The sequence below is a fragment of the Solanum dulcamara genome, chromosome 10, assembly GCF_947179165.1.
Source record: "Solanum dulcamara chromosome 10, daSolDulc1.2, whole genome shotgun sequence".
NCBI lineage: Eukaryota > Viridiplantae > Streptophyta > Magnoliopsida > Solanales > Solanaceae > Solanum > Solanum dulcamara.
In genome coordinates this window covers 16,353,161-16,369,761 of record NC_077246.1, presented here as the reverse complement: position 1 = coordinate 16,369,761, position 16,601 = coordinate 16,353,161, and the positions used below count along the sequence as shown (strand labels likewise).

Sequence of the window (16,601 nt, the reverse complement as noted above, 5' to 3'; positions counted from 1 at the left end):
ACCAAACTAGAAGGAATGAGAGTTAGGATTGAACGACTTTAATGAGGCTAATGGGAATGATAAGAGTTTGTGCATAAAAGTTTAGTGAGTGTATTTTCTTAAGAGTATATTTTTTTCTTGTTGATTTCTTTATACTATGCGATGGGTATCGGGTTGACCGATGATGTCTACCAGTACGTGTTGTTTGTACTAATACTACTCTTGCTATGCCACTTGGCATAATTTGATTGCAAGGTCAGTGATGTTTCTTAGTTGAAGACGATGATGATTTTCCAACATCTTCTACTCTTCCTTCCTTATGGTGGGTATATCTTTAGAAGCTCTTGTACATGTTTAAACTATTATTCTTGGGGGTGTCAAATTATTTCTTGTAATAAACCTTGGGGTTTTTAATTTAATATATACCGACTTCATAAGTCTTTTAGACCATTAATTGTATTTTCTTAAACTTCTGCATGATATTTTTATTTATAGGATTGAGAGTTCTCCTACTTAGATGTTAGAGTAGGTGCCCACACGGCCCAATGGGTTGGATCGTGACGGCCACCTTTTTTTGTAATTACTCACTAACCTAATTTAGATAATCGTATTGCTACCAATTATGTAATAAATAAATATTACAATAATTTCTCAATACTTTCACAACATCTTACTCCTTGTACCTAGGGGTGTACAATTGTACATAGGTCAATTTGTTTTGGTTTGATTTTTCAATAAAAAATAATCAAATCAATTATGTCTGTTTATTCAACTTATAAATCAAATCAAATCAACCTAACAACATTTTTTTTCGATTTTGGTTTTAATTGTTTCTTTCAATTATATCAATTTTTCAATTTTGTTCAATTTTTTTTTTACAATTACACCATGATTGAAAAATAGATCAAATTGAATAGGTTGTTCCCTTGATTGTGTCGTGTGACTTAATGCCACACTTAAAGTTTTCAAACAAAGGTTGTTCTCTTGATCGTGTGAATATATTGTTAAATGACATCTCAAACACACTTGAATAGATAAAATTAAAAAAAAAATTACAATGACATCTTCTAGACTTTGTCTTAGAAAAACATATAAAAAATTCACGAAAAGATACAACACATGTTAATTTTTTAGTCATATTATAAGCCTAAATATGAAATAATATATGTAAACATTGAACATTATAAACTAATTTAAAAAATACTTACAAAGCATATTATAACAAATATTGTTTTGTGTTAAAAAAAATAAAATTATATATGTATTATGTCGGTTTGGTTTGAATTCGATTTGACTTAGTTCGTTGATTCGGTTTGAGTTGATAATTTGATTTGTACATCCCTACTTGTACCATACTTTTGCAATAATATATATATAGCAATATAAGTATATTTATAAACTCCGAATTGAATCTATAATATGTTAGTCAAATTTAATAGAAGATTTAATATGGTTTCAAACCCAAAAAAATTGGAGGGGAAAGAGAACAAAAATAAGCAAATAAAAAAAGCAGATTTGGCAAAGGCAATACACTCTTAACAGTAACCATCCAAGGAAAAGAAGAGGCAAAGGTTTTTTCTGTTTCAAGTCTGCTTCTTCTCCTTCTTTACTTTTCACTTATATATCCTTCGTCTCTTCTCTTCTGTAATCTGTTTCTTTCTATGTTTTCATTTCTCTGGTGAACTTTTGTTTCTGCTACTCTTTATTCTTTAGCTGATGGGTATATGTTGCCTTGTAGGTTTGTTGGTCGATATGCCTCATCGAAAATTTATCTGTTAATGGTAAAGGGGTTTTAGTGTTTACTACTATAGGCTATGACGATGAGTGTGTTCGAATTTGGAATCTGAAATTTGTTGGTTTGCTCTTTACTTGATCATTAACTTTCCTTCAACTGGAAAATCAAGGTCTGCTGGTTTCTTTCTGCAATTTGATCTCTTGTTCGTTTGAAATTTTCGGGCCTTTGTGGGTGTGACAGTAAGAAAAAGGGCAAAAACTATTCTGGGTTTTTCTCAACTTTGCTTAAATTTTGGGTTTTAATGGAGAATTGATTGTTGAGGTATTTGGTTAGTTTTGGGTGTTGAATTGTTTAGGAAAAATATGGAAGAGGATAAGGCAGATTTTGTTGGGAATAGCACTAGTGAAGAAGAGACTATGTGTTTAGAAATGGAAGTGGAAACTGTTTTGGCGTCAGAGAAAGGTGAGGGAAGCAATGGAAATGCGGTATTTTCAAGAGAAGCTCCACTTGTACATAAGGACTTCAAATCATCTGCCCTAGCAGGAGGTTGTAAATGTGGATTTAATAAGATTAAATCAGGGATAGCTAACTCTGACTCGGAACTCGGGAAAAGTGAAAAATCAAGTCCTGAAAAGAAGCTTAGCAGACGAGATAGGATTGAGTTGGGGCGCTTGTTCGAGGGTGCTGTGAGGGACCATGATTGGGAGCTGGCAGAGAGTTTGATCCTGCTGGCTGATCTCCAAGCACTGAATGATGCACTATGCTTTGGTTTGGATTCAATCTGGTTCTTAAGTAATCAAGATGAGTTGTACGGGACAACAGGTTTGATTAAGAAGATCATTGCTAATGGTGCATGCGACTTCACTCGGGCTGCCCTAAGGACTTCATTTCTTGCTTCTCGTGTTTCTGCTTGCCAGAGTCGAACAATGGGCCTTGCAGATACTGTCACTGTAATGGCACAAAGGTCAGAGCTTTTGCCTTTCCTTGCATCAACTTGAACTTAGTCCTTGAATGCCTAAATGATGGTATAGAAGGCCTTCAATTTTCTATTGAATGCTCTCCCAATCTCTGAAGTATATATGTCTAGTCAAATTAGTAGGACTCCTGTGAAATGCAGCATGCTTATTTGAAATCCAAGTTCTTTCTCCCAGAACCACAAATTTTTATTCCCAGATATCGCTCAGTTGTTGTGAAATAGTTTTTTCTTTTATTTCTCCAGTACTAGTATATGTAGGCTCCAAAGAAGCATTTATTTCAGCTTCCAACCATAGGCGGATCCAAGATTTAGAGGCTCCAGGTGCCACATTATTTTGAACATACACATATTACTATTTACACGGCCGAAATGGGGTACGCATTGGGTTGGTTTGATCTTATTTCGATTTTAGTTCAGATTATTTGTTTTGTTTTTTCAGTTTATGTTGATAAACTAATCCAATGGAAAAAAAAGTTGTACTAAAGCTGTTCTCCTAGAAAGAAAAAAAAATTTCACCATTTATTTTATTGATAAATGATAATAGTAGATTCAAACAAACTAGTGCAAAGTTTTAATAGGGCATATATGTAGGACTTTTCTGAATTTTTATAGCATATTGAACAAGAAGAGGAGCCTTGGAGTAACTGGTAAAGTTGCTGCCATGTGACCAGGAGGTCACGGGTTCAAGCCTGGAAACAGCCTCTGGCAGAAATGCAAGGTAAGGCTGCGTACAATAGACCCTTGTGGTCGGACCCTTCCCCGGACCCTGCGCATAGCGGGAGCTTTAGTGCACCGGGCTGCCCTTTTTATAGCATATTGAACAAAAAGAAATACTAAGAATTAGTAAAAGGAAAAAAGGTCAACAGGAGTTAATTAATAGAAAAAAAATCAACGAGGAATTCAAGAAAAAAAAAGAAGAGAAAATGGTGGAGAGAAGTTTGTCTCCTGATCATAATGAATGCAGCATATGGGAATAGGTTATATTGTGCAAAAGACAGCGATTGAACTCGCGTCTCTTGGAGCATAAGTTGGGACTTTGCCAGTGACACCTAATGTATATATTGTAGTCCAGGTGCCACTAACGTACATATTTTTATCTATATGTATACATACTTGTACAAAGTTTCAGCAGAGGTTTGCTGATGGATAGGCACACCCTCCCTCCTTCACTCCGTCCCTGCTTCCAACAACCTGTGGGTTTGATTTTCTTTAATCTTTATGCTGAAAATATTCTTAGAACTTTTGCTAAAATATAAGCATGAAGAACCTGCATTTGCTTGTTATCGAAATTAACAAACGTGCTTGCGACATTTGCCGGTTTGTTGCTATTACCCATCGTATGGGCTATTTTTTTCTTGAAATTGGTAACGTTTGTATGGTCTATTATCAAAATGAATACATAGGATGCCATATTATTTGAAAAGTTTATTCTTCATATATAAGAATTTCCTTCGTGATAATTTACAAGGTCAAGTTACAATTTTTTTTTCCTTTAACAACGGTGGTGTCTGGGCTAGCTTGTGTGCACCTCGACATTCCACCGGGTACCTGCTGCCTCCCATCTACCCCAGATACTGGGAACTCTGAAGGCTCAGGTTCATACATGTGAAGAAATCACCTTGTACTTTTTGTCTCTGTTGGAATTTGGACCTTGGTATCCAGGGTTTGCTCCCACTTCATTGACCACTTGGCCACACTCTTGGCTGCAGTCTAGTTACAACTTTTCTCTTTCCATTTCCCTTGATGTCTGGTAATCAAGATGTTTGTGGCACTAAAGTTTTTGCTGGGTATGAACCACCACTCTCGGCAGGTTGCATGAACGACTACAAGAATGTAGCGGAGATGAAGTCTTAAAGGTTGAAGCTGGTGCTAAGGTTCAGAAGTTCACTGAATGGGCTCTTAAATGTATAGGTTTCCATTCCTGCTGCCAAGGAAAGAGAGATACGGTTGGGCATAACTCCGCTGTTGAAATACAATTACAGTTATCAGCTTTCAAAACTTTCCTCGATCTTGCTGGGAACCACCTTACCGGGAAGGACTTTACAGAAGCATTTGATGCATCTTGTTTTCCTCTTACACTATTCTCTAGTTCATTTGATACTTGCGGGGCATCATGAATTTCAGCTACTGCAATCCATGGATTGCTCGGCATGTTGGTGGAAGGGGTGCAGACAATGTTAATCAGTGCTTTCTTGAAGCATCGCGTTTTGGGAGCACAGAGCTGGTCCGCATTCTTTTGCAGGTATATTAATGTATATTTGGAGTTTAATGCTGTCATTTTTAAATTTAGAAGCATGCATCTCCACCTTTTCAGATTTGTACTTCCTAAAGATTCTTCTTGGTGACTGCCTTTGTAAATTTTATATTGGTATTTCATCTGTCATGGATGTTCTATTTGCTTTTTTTTTCTCTCTCACCCTTAGTTTTTGAGTTGGGCTTACATAGCACTGTTAGTGTTTTCTACATGTTCCAATTTCACTTTGATAAGTAGATAAAAAAGTAAATAAATAAAAGAAAACACAGGTATACCTTTAAATAATAAACAAATCTCAACAAGAAATTGCTTATGAAGGATCTTGTTTTACTTCTCCTTGGGGCAATTAGACGCCCTAGACTGTGTAGGTTGCTAGAATGCCTAGTTAAGTTGAAACTACTTTAGGTCACGCCACTTATTTATGAAAACCAAAGCAAAAACAAAAACAAAAACAAAAATTATGTGGGTTCCCTTTTGGCCCTTGATAGAAATAGCTTTTTGCATAAGAACTCATTAAACCCGCTATGGTTTGTAAGAGAAGAAAAGACTGAAAATGGGAAATTATTTGGGTTTGAGAGGGTTAGCAGGACCAGTAAAACCGTTACAGGTGCTTTTCTAGTTCAGTGCACATTTTTGTCAAGAAAAATACAGGTAGAATACTAGCTACTGTTCATATCACTGAATTTTTTCTTGTGTGTGTTTTTGTAACTTTGTATGGTTCTCCGCGGACTCCTCTTCTCTGAAGCAGTTGCTTTTGGTACACTGCGTTAGTATTTTGTGATGAATTCACCCTTGGAGCAAAAAGAGAAATTGAATCTCATAAATTTGGCGGTACTATGCTATAAATCATGACTTCAAACTGTTAGCGTCCTCTATTAGTTCCATTGGTGGAGAGGTAAAGCATGAGGTGGGACCTTAAGCAACCCAAGATGTAAAGTGAACTTCTGCTACAGTGTATTATCCATAAGAAAATGCTATATAAAATTGTAATTGTGGTGAATACAATAACCAAAGGCATAATAGATGATAAAGAATGGAGAAATACTTATCAGAAAGAAGAACGATTTGCTTATCTGATAGTAGAACCTAGAATAGTGACCTAGTTTAAACTTCCTAATTTTAGAATGTATGGGCCTTTCAAATGGTCTATAGATTGGTAAAGGGTCAGTAAATCAATACGGAGTAACTTGCGTCAACTTTCAAACTTAAATTATTTGACAAGACAAATTTTGTTTTCAATTTGCATATTAATCAGCTACTCCCTCTGTCCAAATTTCTGTGGCACACTTTCCTTTTTAGTCCGTCCCAAAAAGAATTTCACTTTTCTATAGCTAGAAAGAATTCAACTTTAAAATTCTCTTTTACCCCTAGTGAAATGATTTATAGACACACAAATATCTAAGATTTGTTTAGACCACAAATTTCAGAAGTCTTCATTTCTTCCTTAAACTTTGTTCTAAGTCAAGCGGTGCCACATAAATTGGGACGTTGGGAGTACAACTTAGTCTCATATTAGTTGAGTGATCGAGTCAACTATATGAATATTTTGTATCCAATCTGGTCTTTTCAGGTCAATACTGAATAATTTAGCTCTTAAGGCAAATATATATTTTTTAAAACTAGAAATTTTCTATATTTTACACAGTGTAGTCAAAGGCGCTCTGTAAGCACGCTTAAGCCCTGAAGCGAGGCTCAAAACGTGTTGAGCTTTTCGCCTCGCTTTATGTGCACTTCAGTGTCGTCATCAAGGTTCTAAGGCAAACTTTTCCTTGCCAATGAGCCTCTTCTTAAGAAGTGACACTAAACAATTGATATTTCACTTTATCATAATTTGTTTTCAATTTCTTTGGTCATATATTTGTCATTCAAGTTTAAAATTATTAGTCTTGGACTAAACATATATATTTGTATTTTTTTCCTCCCTTTGCGCCTTTTCTCATTAAGCCCACACTTTTTTTGCTCTTTGACCTTAAAGCCCCAATGGACCTTAGAGCTTTTTTGCGCTTTTTGCCTTTGATAACACTGATTTTACAATTACATGAACATTCTAGTCTCAGACCAGAATAAAAGGCTTCTGAAAGACACTAGCCTAATGTAGGTGTTACAAATCCAGAATAAAAAGCACAAAAGCTTAAACCAAACATTAGAAAGCATTTAAAATTCGAAGTGGTTACAAAAGGATGTAATATGGTACTTATCCCCAAAAAAGTGCGTGCTTGATTCCAATCGAGTAAAATCTAGTTGTAAGGTCTTACCAAACAATTTTAATTGGAAAAACAAGAAGAGAAGAGGAAGGAAATTGGAAGAACTTGATTTAATTTTGAACACAAGAGTGTTTGTGTTGTCTTGAATTTCATATTTTTCATGAGAAACGGCATTTAAAATTTGTCATGTATCCCTGGAGGAAGTTAGAAGTTAGAATTTAGTTCCTATTGGTGTTTAGTAGAGTGATGGAAGGGTATAAAGTTTAGCTGATTAAGCAATGAAGGCCTCATTATTGGACAAATTTTTGGATGGTGTCGTGCTGATTGGCTCTGAATTCATCATGTGTAGGATATCTTCCTTATTATTTGATGTGCTATGTTGTGCCTTCTATATCCTTATTTGTGAAGCTACCCCTCTGTAGCCATCAATATCAGCAGAAACTCCTCTTCTCTCTGTGAAGAACGCAACACTGTTTCAGGAGTCTGACATTTGGGAATAAATACATTGTTGTTCCTGCAATGCGATTGAGTGCATGCCTCTTTTAATAACTTAAAACTGGACATGATGCTGTTTACCAGACAAAAGTAATGAATTAGGTACTACCATCTATATGATCGTAAAAGCCTCACATATTAATCATGGAATTATAGGTCATCCTTTTTCATAATAACCTCACACTAACTTATGTACTGGCGTAATGACATTTTTTCGCTTTTGAAAACTAAAAGGGGAAAGACAGAATGCAGGGGCTAGTTCTTTCGATTCTGGAGTTCATATGACTCAACATACAAGAAGGCAGTTGAACTGTAGGCTTTAAGTTTGATATTCTGTTAATATCTTTGTCTCTTTATTTTTGGAAACTACTGTCAAGTGCAATTGTGTTTGGAGTTGGGGGCTTTGTAAAGAATCATTTGGGATTTCATCAGTGGCATGAAAAATACACTATATGCATACCACGATTGTGAGGAGTAGCGATTAGTCATTTAAGTTTGAGTTCTTTGTTATTATCCTGGTTTTAAATGCTATGGATGGTGGTCTAATACTTTAATTGGGTTTGTGTCATGTTTTGTTCATAATAGTTTTTATGTTACTAAATGTGCTTGATTTCAGTGTTTGTATTTCGATTGGTGTGCATGAAGTTGGAGGATGTGTACTTTTATATTTCTCTTAATTTTTCTGTTGTGTTCTTTTCCAATGTATATGGAGGGAAAACTTAAAAATGTCTTTAGAGGGGAAGTGGTATGTCATTCTCATGAAAGAAAAACCACCAAAAAATTCTCTCTAGCCACCCCATCACCGCCGTTGGAACCCTATTCTCACAATGGCCATCAGACAGTCAAGTCAAAACAATGAGAAAAAAATAATAGAGGTAGAAGTAACTCTGAAGTCTGAAGAAGGAAAAAGAAACACAGGTTGAAGAAATCTGAAGAAGAAAAGAAGAAATACGTATTGGTTGGACTTTGGAGTCGCCGGAAAAGTCTAGTTGAGTCTATTGGTTGGAGTCGCAGTCTGAGTCTAAGAGTGCAACTATGCAAATTTGGAAAGAAAACCCTAAAATTACCTTTTAACTTTTTAAAACTCTAAATTGGTCGCCTTTTTTTAAGAAAATACAAAAGGCGACGCCTTTCTCGCTATTTTCGCCATGGCGTCGCCTTTTGAAGATTGCCTCGCCATAAAGCTAAAAGGCGATGAAGGGTCGTCTCGCCTCGCCTCTCGCCTTTGGCAACAAGGCGATCGCCTTTCACAACACTGGTCATGATGTACAACAATGTTATATCATCCGCCCGGAATTATACCGAAACGAGGAAAAGGAAGACAACAAACAAGGAGATTCCAAGAAGAAGGACAAGGCCATTGCAAATAACCTAGGAGAGAAAGGGATCGGGAATGCACACAAAACACAACAAGGAAACCTCAACAAGGTTGAACAAACAGAGGGAGGGAAACAGGACGAATTTGACACCTTCAAGGAAATGAGGCAGAAGAAAAGAGTAGGGAGAGGCAAACCATATGGAAGATGGGAGGCAAGAGCAGAAATGGAACCCAATAGAAAAACCTCAAGAAAAACAGGGGGTGAGCACCCTGAACAAGTTTGATGCACTTGGAAAGGAGGTGATAGAAAATAACACAGAGATACATACAATTAATAATCCTACAGAGCAACCAAAGAAGATACAAAGGGAATCAACAAAGAAATGGGTGGAAGAGGCTTTTGGTAAACAATTGGATAGCAAAGAGAACCCAATAAACAACAAGGATCAGACTACAAAGAAGAACACAAGCAACAAAGAAAACAAAGTAAAACATACAACCAACAAAAGCAATCCAACATCAAGTGTTCTAAGTTCTATCAATTTGGGCACCACCTGATGACCAACACAGAAATAGAAGGAGAAAAAGGGAGTGCAGACCACAAGGCTCCTCAAGGATACCAGGGATGACTAGTACAAGATCTTGGAACGAACAATAGAGAAAATTGCAGCCCACAAAAGGAGGATAAGGTGGAAAGGCAAAACGATATGATTACTCAAAAACCAAACCCAATTCAGATTATTATCCCAGACGCATCTGTTAATGAGGCACCAGAGATAGAGGACATGTCAATCGAGAAGAAACAACACATAAGAGATACTAGGTAAGATGAACACATGGAGGAGAGCTGACACTGTCTCTATTATTGATGTGTTGGACTCAATTTAGACATAGAGAATTGAAATCAGGAGTACACTTGTATACAAGGTTTCAGTACAACCCTTATACTGTTTTGTGATATAATACAAAGTTACCAAGTTCAAAAAAATATATGCGGAAGCATAACAAATAAGGGAAGCTAGCAACGTGGAGGCAGAGACTATAGCCATCATAAAAGCTCTCAGATACTGTTTCACACATGGACTTCATAACGTAATTCTTGAGACTGATTCACTCGGTCTCAGGAACATGCTAGAAGAGGTGTGGAAAATACCCTGGGAGCTCAATGAAAAAATTGAGGAAATCAAAAATTCAATACCACAGTTAAGGGTCCAAGTTCAGCACACTTTCCGATAGGCTAATCAGCTAGCAAATTATCTAGCAAACACAACAATAATACATGAAGAGATCCACAAATTTCACACTTTTCAAAAATCTTCCAACCATTGGAAGGAAGATTTTAAGCCTAGATAAAGCACAGCTCCCTTCAATCAGGATAAAGACACGCAAGATCAATAGCAACAACCATGCATAGCATACAATCAACAGAGAAAAAGCAGACCAATATTCACAGTTATTATATTTACAGAATATGTTTTGGCCACTTCATGGGAGAAATAACTGTGATAAAGCTACCTAGCTTGAGCTACGTCAGCCAACAAAAAGGTACTCCAGCAAAAAGCACTACAGAAAGTACTATCGGAAGGAGGTCGGGAGCTTCTAGTTGCACTCCACCCCTGCTTCAGCTAGAAAAACATGGATCAATAAGTAAACAGACACATCATACTAGAGAAGAAGGATGCGAGACACTTACACAGAATAGATCAGCTGATACCCACAATGACAACCCTCTGTAGACTCCTGGGGATACACAACAATCTCATCCACTGGATAACACATCTAGACAGGGCAAAACAGGGAGCAAAAATCAACTTCAAATCAGGACCACAAAAACGAAGGGCATAAAAAAAGAGAAAGGTAAAAATTTCTTACTTCTGCAAGCTGAAAAACAGCGGCAAACACCAAAGAGGACCACGAATGTTGATCACCCAGAGGAGGAGAACCAAACCATTGTTGTGAAACTTCTTCATCTTCATCATCTTCATAGCTCAGTGGAAGCGGCAGTTGAAAGCAATGAGTTTCCTTTTGGAAAATCTTCCAATATAGATACAGAAATAGAGGCGGACCAGACCAGTCAGTCCATTTTGTTTTATTTCTGTTGTTTACTTTCCTTTTTGGACCCATTTGGGCCTGTACATTTTCTGCATGTTTTCTAATTATCAATAAAATCGAGCCCGTGGCTCAAATTGCTTAATAAAAAGGTCTGTCTTTCTCATCTTTGGTTGTTTTGGTTCTCTTGTAGATTGCTCAAAGGAACAGCTTGGATGTTGATATTGAACTGGCTTTGGGATTTGCTTCCCATTACAGTAAAATTGGAACCATGGAATGTTTAGTGGAAGAGGGTAATGCAATGTCTTTCTTGGCCCTCTGATGAGAGCTGCTGAGAGGGGATGCATGCAGGTTGTTGAATGGTTTGTCAAAATGGGATGCAGGGACATGGAACTATGTCTGGCCCTTACAGCTGCGACCTCCAGTAGTCAGGTTGAAGTTGCTGCGCATCTCCTCCCTCACGTTCCTCAGCATGTTCTAGCTGCCCTCAGCATCGAGATTGTCAAGGCTGCTGGTGAAAGAAGCAGTGGGTCTCTTGATGGGGTAGCATTTCTTTTGTGTTCAGACTTCCTTGGTTATCCTGTTGCCACTTATGCTGTTGCCGACAGCATAGCTAAGTCTGATGATGATGCTGTTGCTCCCAAACTGAGGAGTTTCCTTCGGGAACATTGGTCGGAAGCTGCCTTCTCAAATGGACTGCGGCAAGGACAAGAACACTACTTTAACTTTGTGCTTATTGTAAACTGCGGTGAATCTCCTATCTGTTTGAAGGATCTTCCTGGGCCCTTGAGGGTAGCAATAGCATACCTGCCACTGTATAGAGAAAGTGTTAATGCAGGGGGATGTTGCTTGTTATCTCAAAGACTTAGAGGACAACTTGTGTAAGCAGCCAAAAGGCTTGGTGGCATTGTACTGGAAGAGGCAAACCAAGGAAAAGAATTAATGGCTGTCTTGGAGCATCATCTTCCTCCATTTTTGCTAAATGCATCAAGTGTTGCTTATTAGAAGTTCTGAAATTTTCCCTCCCTCCCTCGTCCCCCACTAGCAAGTATAATAACACATAGTTGGGTTGAAAGTGAGGAAGAAACCTCCAAGGTTAGTCAATGTTCTTACTGAACAAGTAGGTAGAGCTACATGTTTGCACGGAGTTTGGAAAGATGCATACTTAAATGTGTGTTGATGTTATGTAAGCAGAGGTAACTACATTCAGAAGGGCTAGCAACTCAAATGGTCATTGTATATTGGCTAATGTCCTGGTGTTTTTTCCCGCTTGTCCTTGGCGATGTGTTTTACTTGAATAAGTCGAAAAATAAAAGGATAGTTCAGAGCTCTCGTAATGTGCGGCGGCGGCGTTTGGAGAAGTGAATTATGTCGAGAGTATTGTTTACAGTTTCATATTGAAATTATTCATAAAACAAATACATAAAATACTGCAAAATACTGGATTTGAGATATTTTGAGCTAGACTTGCATAAAGTCGTGTAACCCTGGTAACATTTTCCTTTTCTTATATGAAAAATTGTATTTTGCAGTTGGCAAAAGTATTGAAGATGAATAAATGAGTTGGTCACCTAAATGAAAAATCTATAAATTTTTCTGGTCAGTTTCTACTCTTTACTTTTGAATTAGGAGAAGTTTGAATATTTGGTTTTTCCATGATCTATTCAGAAAACTTGTAACATGTTTATCCACATCAAATATGTATGGAAAGTAAAAGAGGGTAGTGATTACAACTGTTAGTTTATATAAAAATAGAGTATGTTGGTATTACAAAGTTCATTTTGCATTATAAATTACTACATTTTTATACATGTATATTTCGGTGTTTGGTTGCTGCTAGTTTTTTTTTTGTTTTTTAAAAGAGAAAATGTATATGTTAAAAGACTCATTAAATGGTACTAGTATTGTCTAGGTATTAAATGGATCAAGTTAAGATAGAGACAGTTTTAGAGACCTTCCTTCCTATTTTGATCTCATTGTACTAACAAGAATCTTGTGGTTTATGATATTACAATTATCTTTTTTACTTTTGTTTTTATTATAACAATTTTTTTTTAACATCACTTGCATTGGTGAGCATGATGATTAACTTTTCCTCTTGACGATTCTATCAAGAGAATTTAAGTTATTTCACATATATAAAAGAAAGCTAGAGTTTAGGACAAAAATACACAAAATCAATTGCAAACAAGCATTCACCGTCCCAGATTTGTCCTCAATTATAGGCTTCTTGTTTTCTTTTTTCTTCTCTCTTTTTACCCTGTATTGGAGGAGCGCCTTGGCTAAGCTCTAAATCGTATATAAATTGGAACCCAAAATGTGTGATGTTGATTTGCCTTGTTACAAGTATAGAGATGAAAATAAAAGAGGAAACAAACACTAATTAATTCAATAATAGAATGTTTACTGTAATACACATTTAATTTCTCAAGACATTACATTGCTCAAATTGTATGGTAACAAAAGACTAAGATGTAGATAAACAAGTCTATATTTTTCTTGTGAGAAATGAAAGAAAGTGATTAGCCGAAAATTAGACATATTTATAAGAGATATTTTTGACATTAGAAGGCGGCATGAAAGCCAAGAACATAAGAAGTAATAGAATAAAAATAGGAAGTAATAGTAGCATAAATGGTGGAGGTGGCAATGGTGGAAGGATCAAAGGCAATAGTAGTAATGATGCTGATAGGCAAATAAGCAGAAGAAATGATTCCAAACTGAAATAGCTAATTGAAAACACTTTTTTCCCATTTCCTGATTGAGAAGAAAATGATCTTGATCTCCATTTAGCTTCTGATCTTTCACTCATATCCATTATCAAAGAGAAGATTTTGGGAATCAAAGTTGCATTTCCTTCTTTAATAGTATGAAATTGATCTTGAATGAATTTCTTGGGAGAAGATTAATTAAAGTGGTGGTGTTATGTATGTTTATTGAGAAAGAAAAAAGGGGGATGGATTCAGTGAATTTGCATATCAAGTGGGGACACAAGTTGATGTTTATGGAAAACAATGTCTCCCAAGGTTCTTCACCCCTGGCCCTCAATTATGCCCTTTAAAAATATCGACATTTAAATAAATTTATTTTTATTGTATAAAAGATTATATGCTTCAATTCAGCATCCAACTTAAATTATTTAACTTTTTAAAATTTATTGTGTCATATAAAATTAAAACAGATAAAATATTAATATTTTTTATAATTTGAGTTGAGAATCTTTCAGATACTACCTCTCAAAAATAATATTTAATATGTTCCCTTGTTTTTATAAGTATTAGTACTTAACCCTTTCATTTTATTTCATATGTAATTATTCTTTTATTAGTATGTTTTGAATAGAATGATTCTCCCTTCGTTTTAAAAATGAATTTCTGATATATTTAATATCTTTCCAATGAATTTTTCAAAGTTTAAGGATATATTAATTATTTTTTTCTTTCAAAATTACTCTTCTTTTTAATGATATTTCAATTATCTTTACTTTTAAGAAAAGTTTGGAAAGAACTAAAAAAAAAAGTAATTAATGTCATTAACTAATTTTCTTAAGGAATATGTCACACTTTAAAAAATTATTTATTATATTTAAATGTAAATACAATTTAATAACTAATTCTTATGACGATGCAAATATAACAACATGTTTAAGACTATACATTCAAATATTATGACATATTTACAATTAAAATTGAAACCAATAAAAGGAACATGTATGTTTTATATTAATTTATTACTCTATTTAAATATGACAAAACAAAAAGTTTGGAGTGCGTTAATTTGTAAAAGGGAAGACACTATTGGAATTCAAGAATTCAAGTAGTAGTAGTCAATGGTCAACCGCAGCGTCTGCTTCTTTTAGTATTTATTTATTTATTTTCGCATTTATATTTTCACGTTTATTTCGTGCTACGCTTCCTTTGGTGAATAAAATGACTCCAACTTCATTCACCAAATTATACATTTTGCGGAAAATATTTACAAGTAGTTTGGTAGAGTTTATTAGAAAAAAATATAATGTATCTATTAATTTTGTGTATTATTAGTGCTTTTATATTGAGGTTATTTTTTCTTATGTAGTCTTTGATTTGGTCTATTAAAAATAAAATAACATGCATTACTTCTAAAAAGGTTATTTGTTTACAAAATAAATCCCCCACAAATATGATGGAAAGGATGTTGAAACGATTTTGAAGAACAATTATGTCTTTAACCATATTAAGGTATGCATTAAAACCTTTTTCATTACTAATTATCATGAATTTACATGTATTTGTTATACATACATGATACCTTAATATCAAATAATGATTATAACTAATACAAACATTATTTATATATAAATTGAAAAAATTTAATACATTACATTCAACGCTATTTTTATATGATTTCCCAACTCTACTGGGCACGATGAGTGATACATTTAGTATTTATGATTCATTGAAAAATTATACCCTATATATAAATTTAATATTATTTTATATATATATATACATTAAATTTCAAAAATCATTAATGAAATTCTTGAATTCACTTGCGTCAATTACTACTGATCAATGCACTACTAAAAATAATCTCAAAAACGATCAAAGAAATCGATATGTCCCTCGATTTATACCATTTTTTAAATACAAAATCTACTCTATCCCTTGGATTATCCCTCATTTTTTTCCGCACATTTTGTGGATTATTTTTAATTGGATAAACAGATGGATGGGGTGCAATTTTGTAAAAAAAAAAAAGAGTTAAAGTTATTTAATCAACCAGATTCTATCCATCGCTTTATTTAATTAATATAGCTAATAAAATATATATGTATATATTGAAAAATAAAGCTAATAAAATATAGTTTATTTTATATTTAATTTAATTAGAAAAATCGATGGATTGGATCAGATTGTCTGTCAGTTTTTTAGTCAAGATTTAGTCAATCTTATTTAATAAAAAAACAAAAGAACTAAATCAGGACTTTCTCTCATTTTTCATTCCTGTATCTGAACCGATGATTCTCCTCACTCATTGGCGATTTCCCACTGTTCCAGCCATCCCGCCCACCAGCCAGTGGCGGATCCAGGATTTTTAATAAGGGGGTTCAAAATCTGAAAAAGTAGACACACGAACTAGCCGAAGGGGGTTCGACATCTACTATTTATACATAAAAAAATATTTTAACCATGTATGTCCTAGCCTAGCCCCATCAATGTCCTAGCCCGTCACCAACCCCTTTTTTAAGAGAGTTTTTTTTTTTTTCACAATTTCTTAGATTTGGATTGTTAGTTTAGATTTTAGGTTTAATGCTAAGCTTTAGTTTTCGTCCATTAGTTTAGTGTTTTACCATGTTCTGATGTGTATAAATTTGAGCCAAAATTTATGTAATGATGAATTTTGACTTCTTTTTGAAATGACTATATTTTATGTTTATTATCATTATATGTGTCAATTCATTTGAAATTTGTAAATTTAGAATCTTGACATTGTTAAGTTGTGATTTTGTCAAATTAGAATTTGTAGATTCATCTTCAATAATTTGAAATTTGTATATTATTTAGATTAATTTTGATTTTTTCATTGAAAATTATTTCAACATTGCTTAA

At 34.7% G+C, this 16,601-nt stretch overlaps 1 protein-coding gene and 1 pseudogene across 2 annotated transcripts; one reads left to right on the top strand and one right to left on the bottom strand.

Annotated features, from left to right (window-relative positions):
- Nucleotides 1–1,571: 1,571 nt before the first annotated feature.
- LOC129870625 (ankyrin repeat protein SKIP35-like) lies at nucleotides 1,572–12,599 on the top strand (annotated as a pseudogene).
- On the bottom strand, nucleotides 8,840–11,188 carry LOC129870626 (uncharacterized). Of its 2 annotated transcripts, none has more exons than XM_055945450.1 (3): nucleotides 10,834–11,188; nucleotides 10,655–10,740; nucleotides 8,840–10,586 (listed from the first exon to the last, which is right to left on the bottom strand). In XM_055945450.1, the coding sequence occupies exons 1-3, from the start codon at nucleotides 11,083–11,085 to the stop codon at nucleotides 10,583–10,585; spliced, it is 342 nt and encodes a 113-aa protein (XP_055801425.1). In that variant the 5' UTR covers nucleotides 11,086–11,188; the 3' UTR covers nucleotides 8,840–10,582. The 2 variants fall into 2 exon arrangements, with proteins under 2 accessions (XP_055801425.1, XP_055801422.1); XM_055945447.1 differs by having other exon boundaries at nucleotides 8,840–10,577.
- Nucleotides 12,600–16,601: the final 4,002 nt, after the last annotated feature.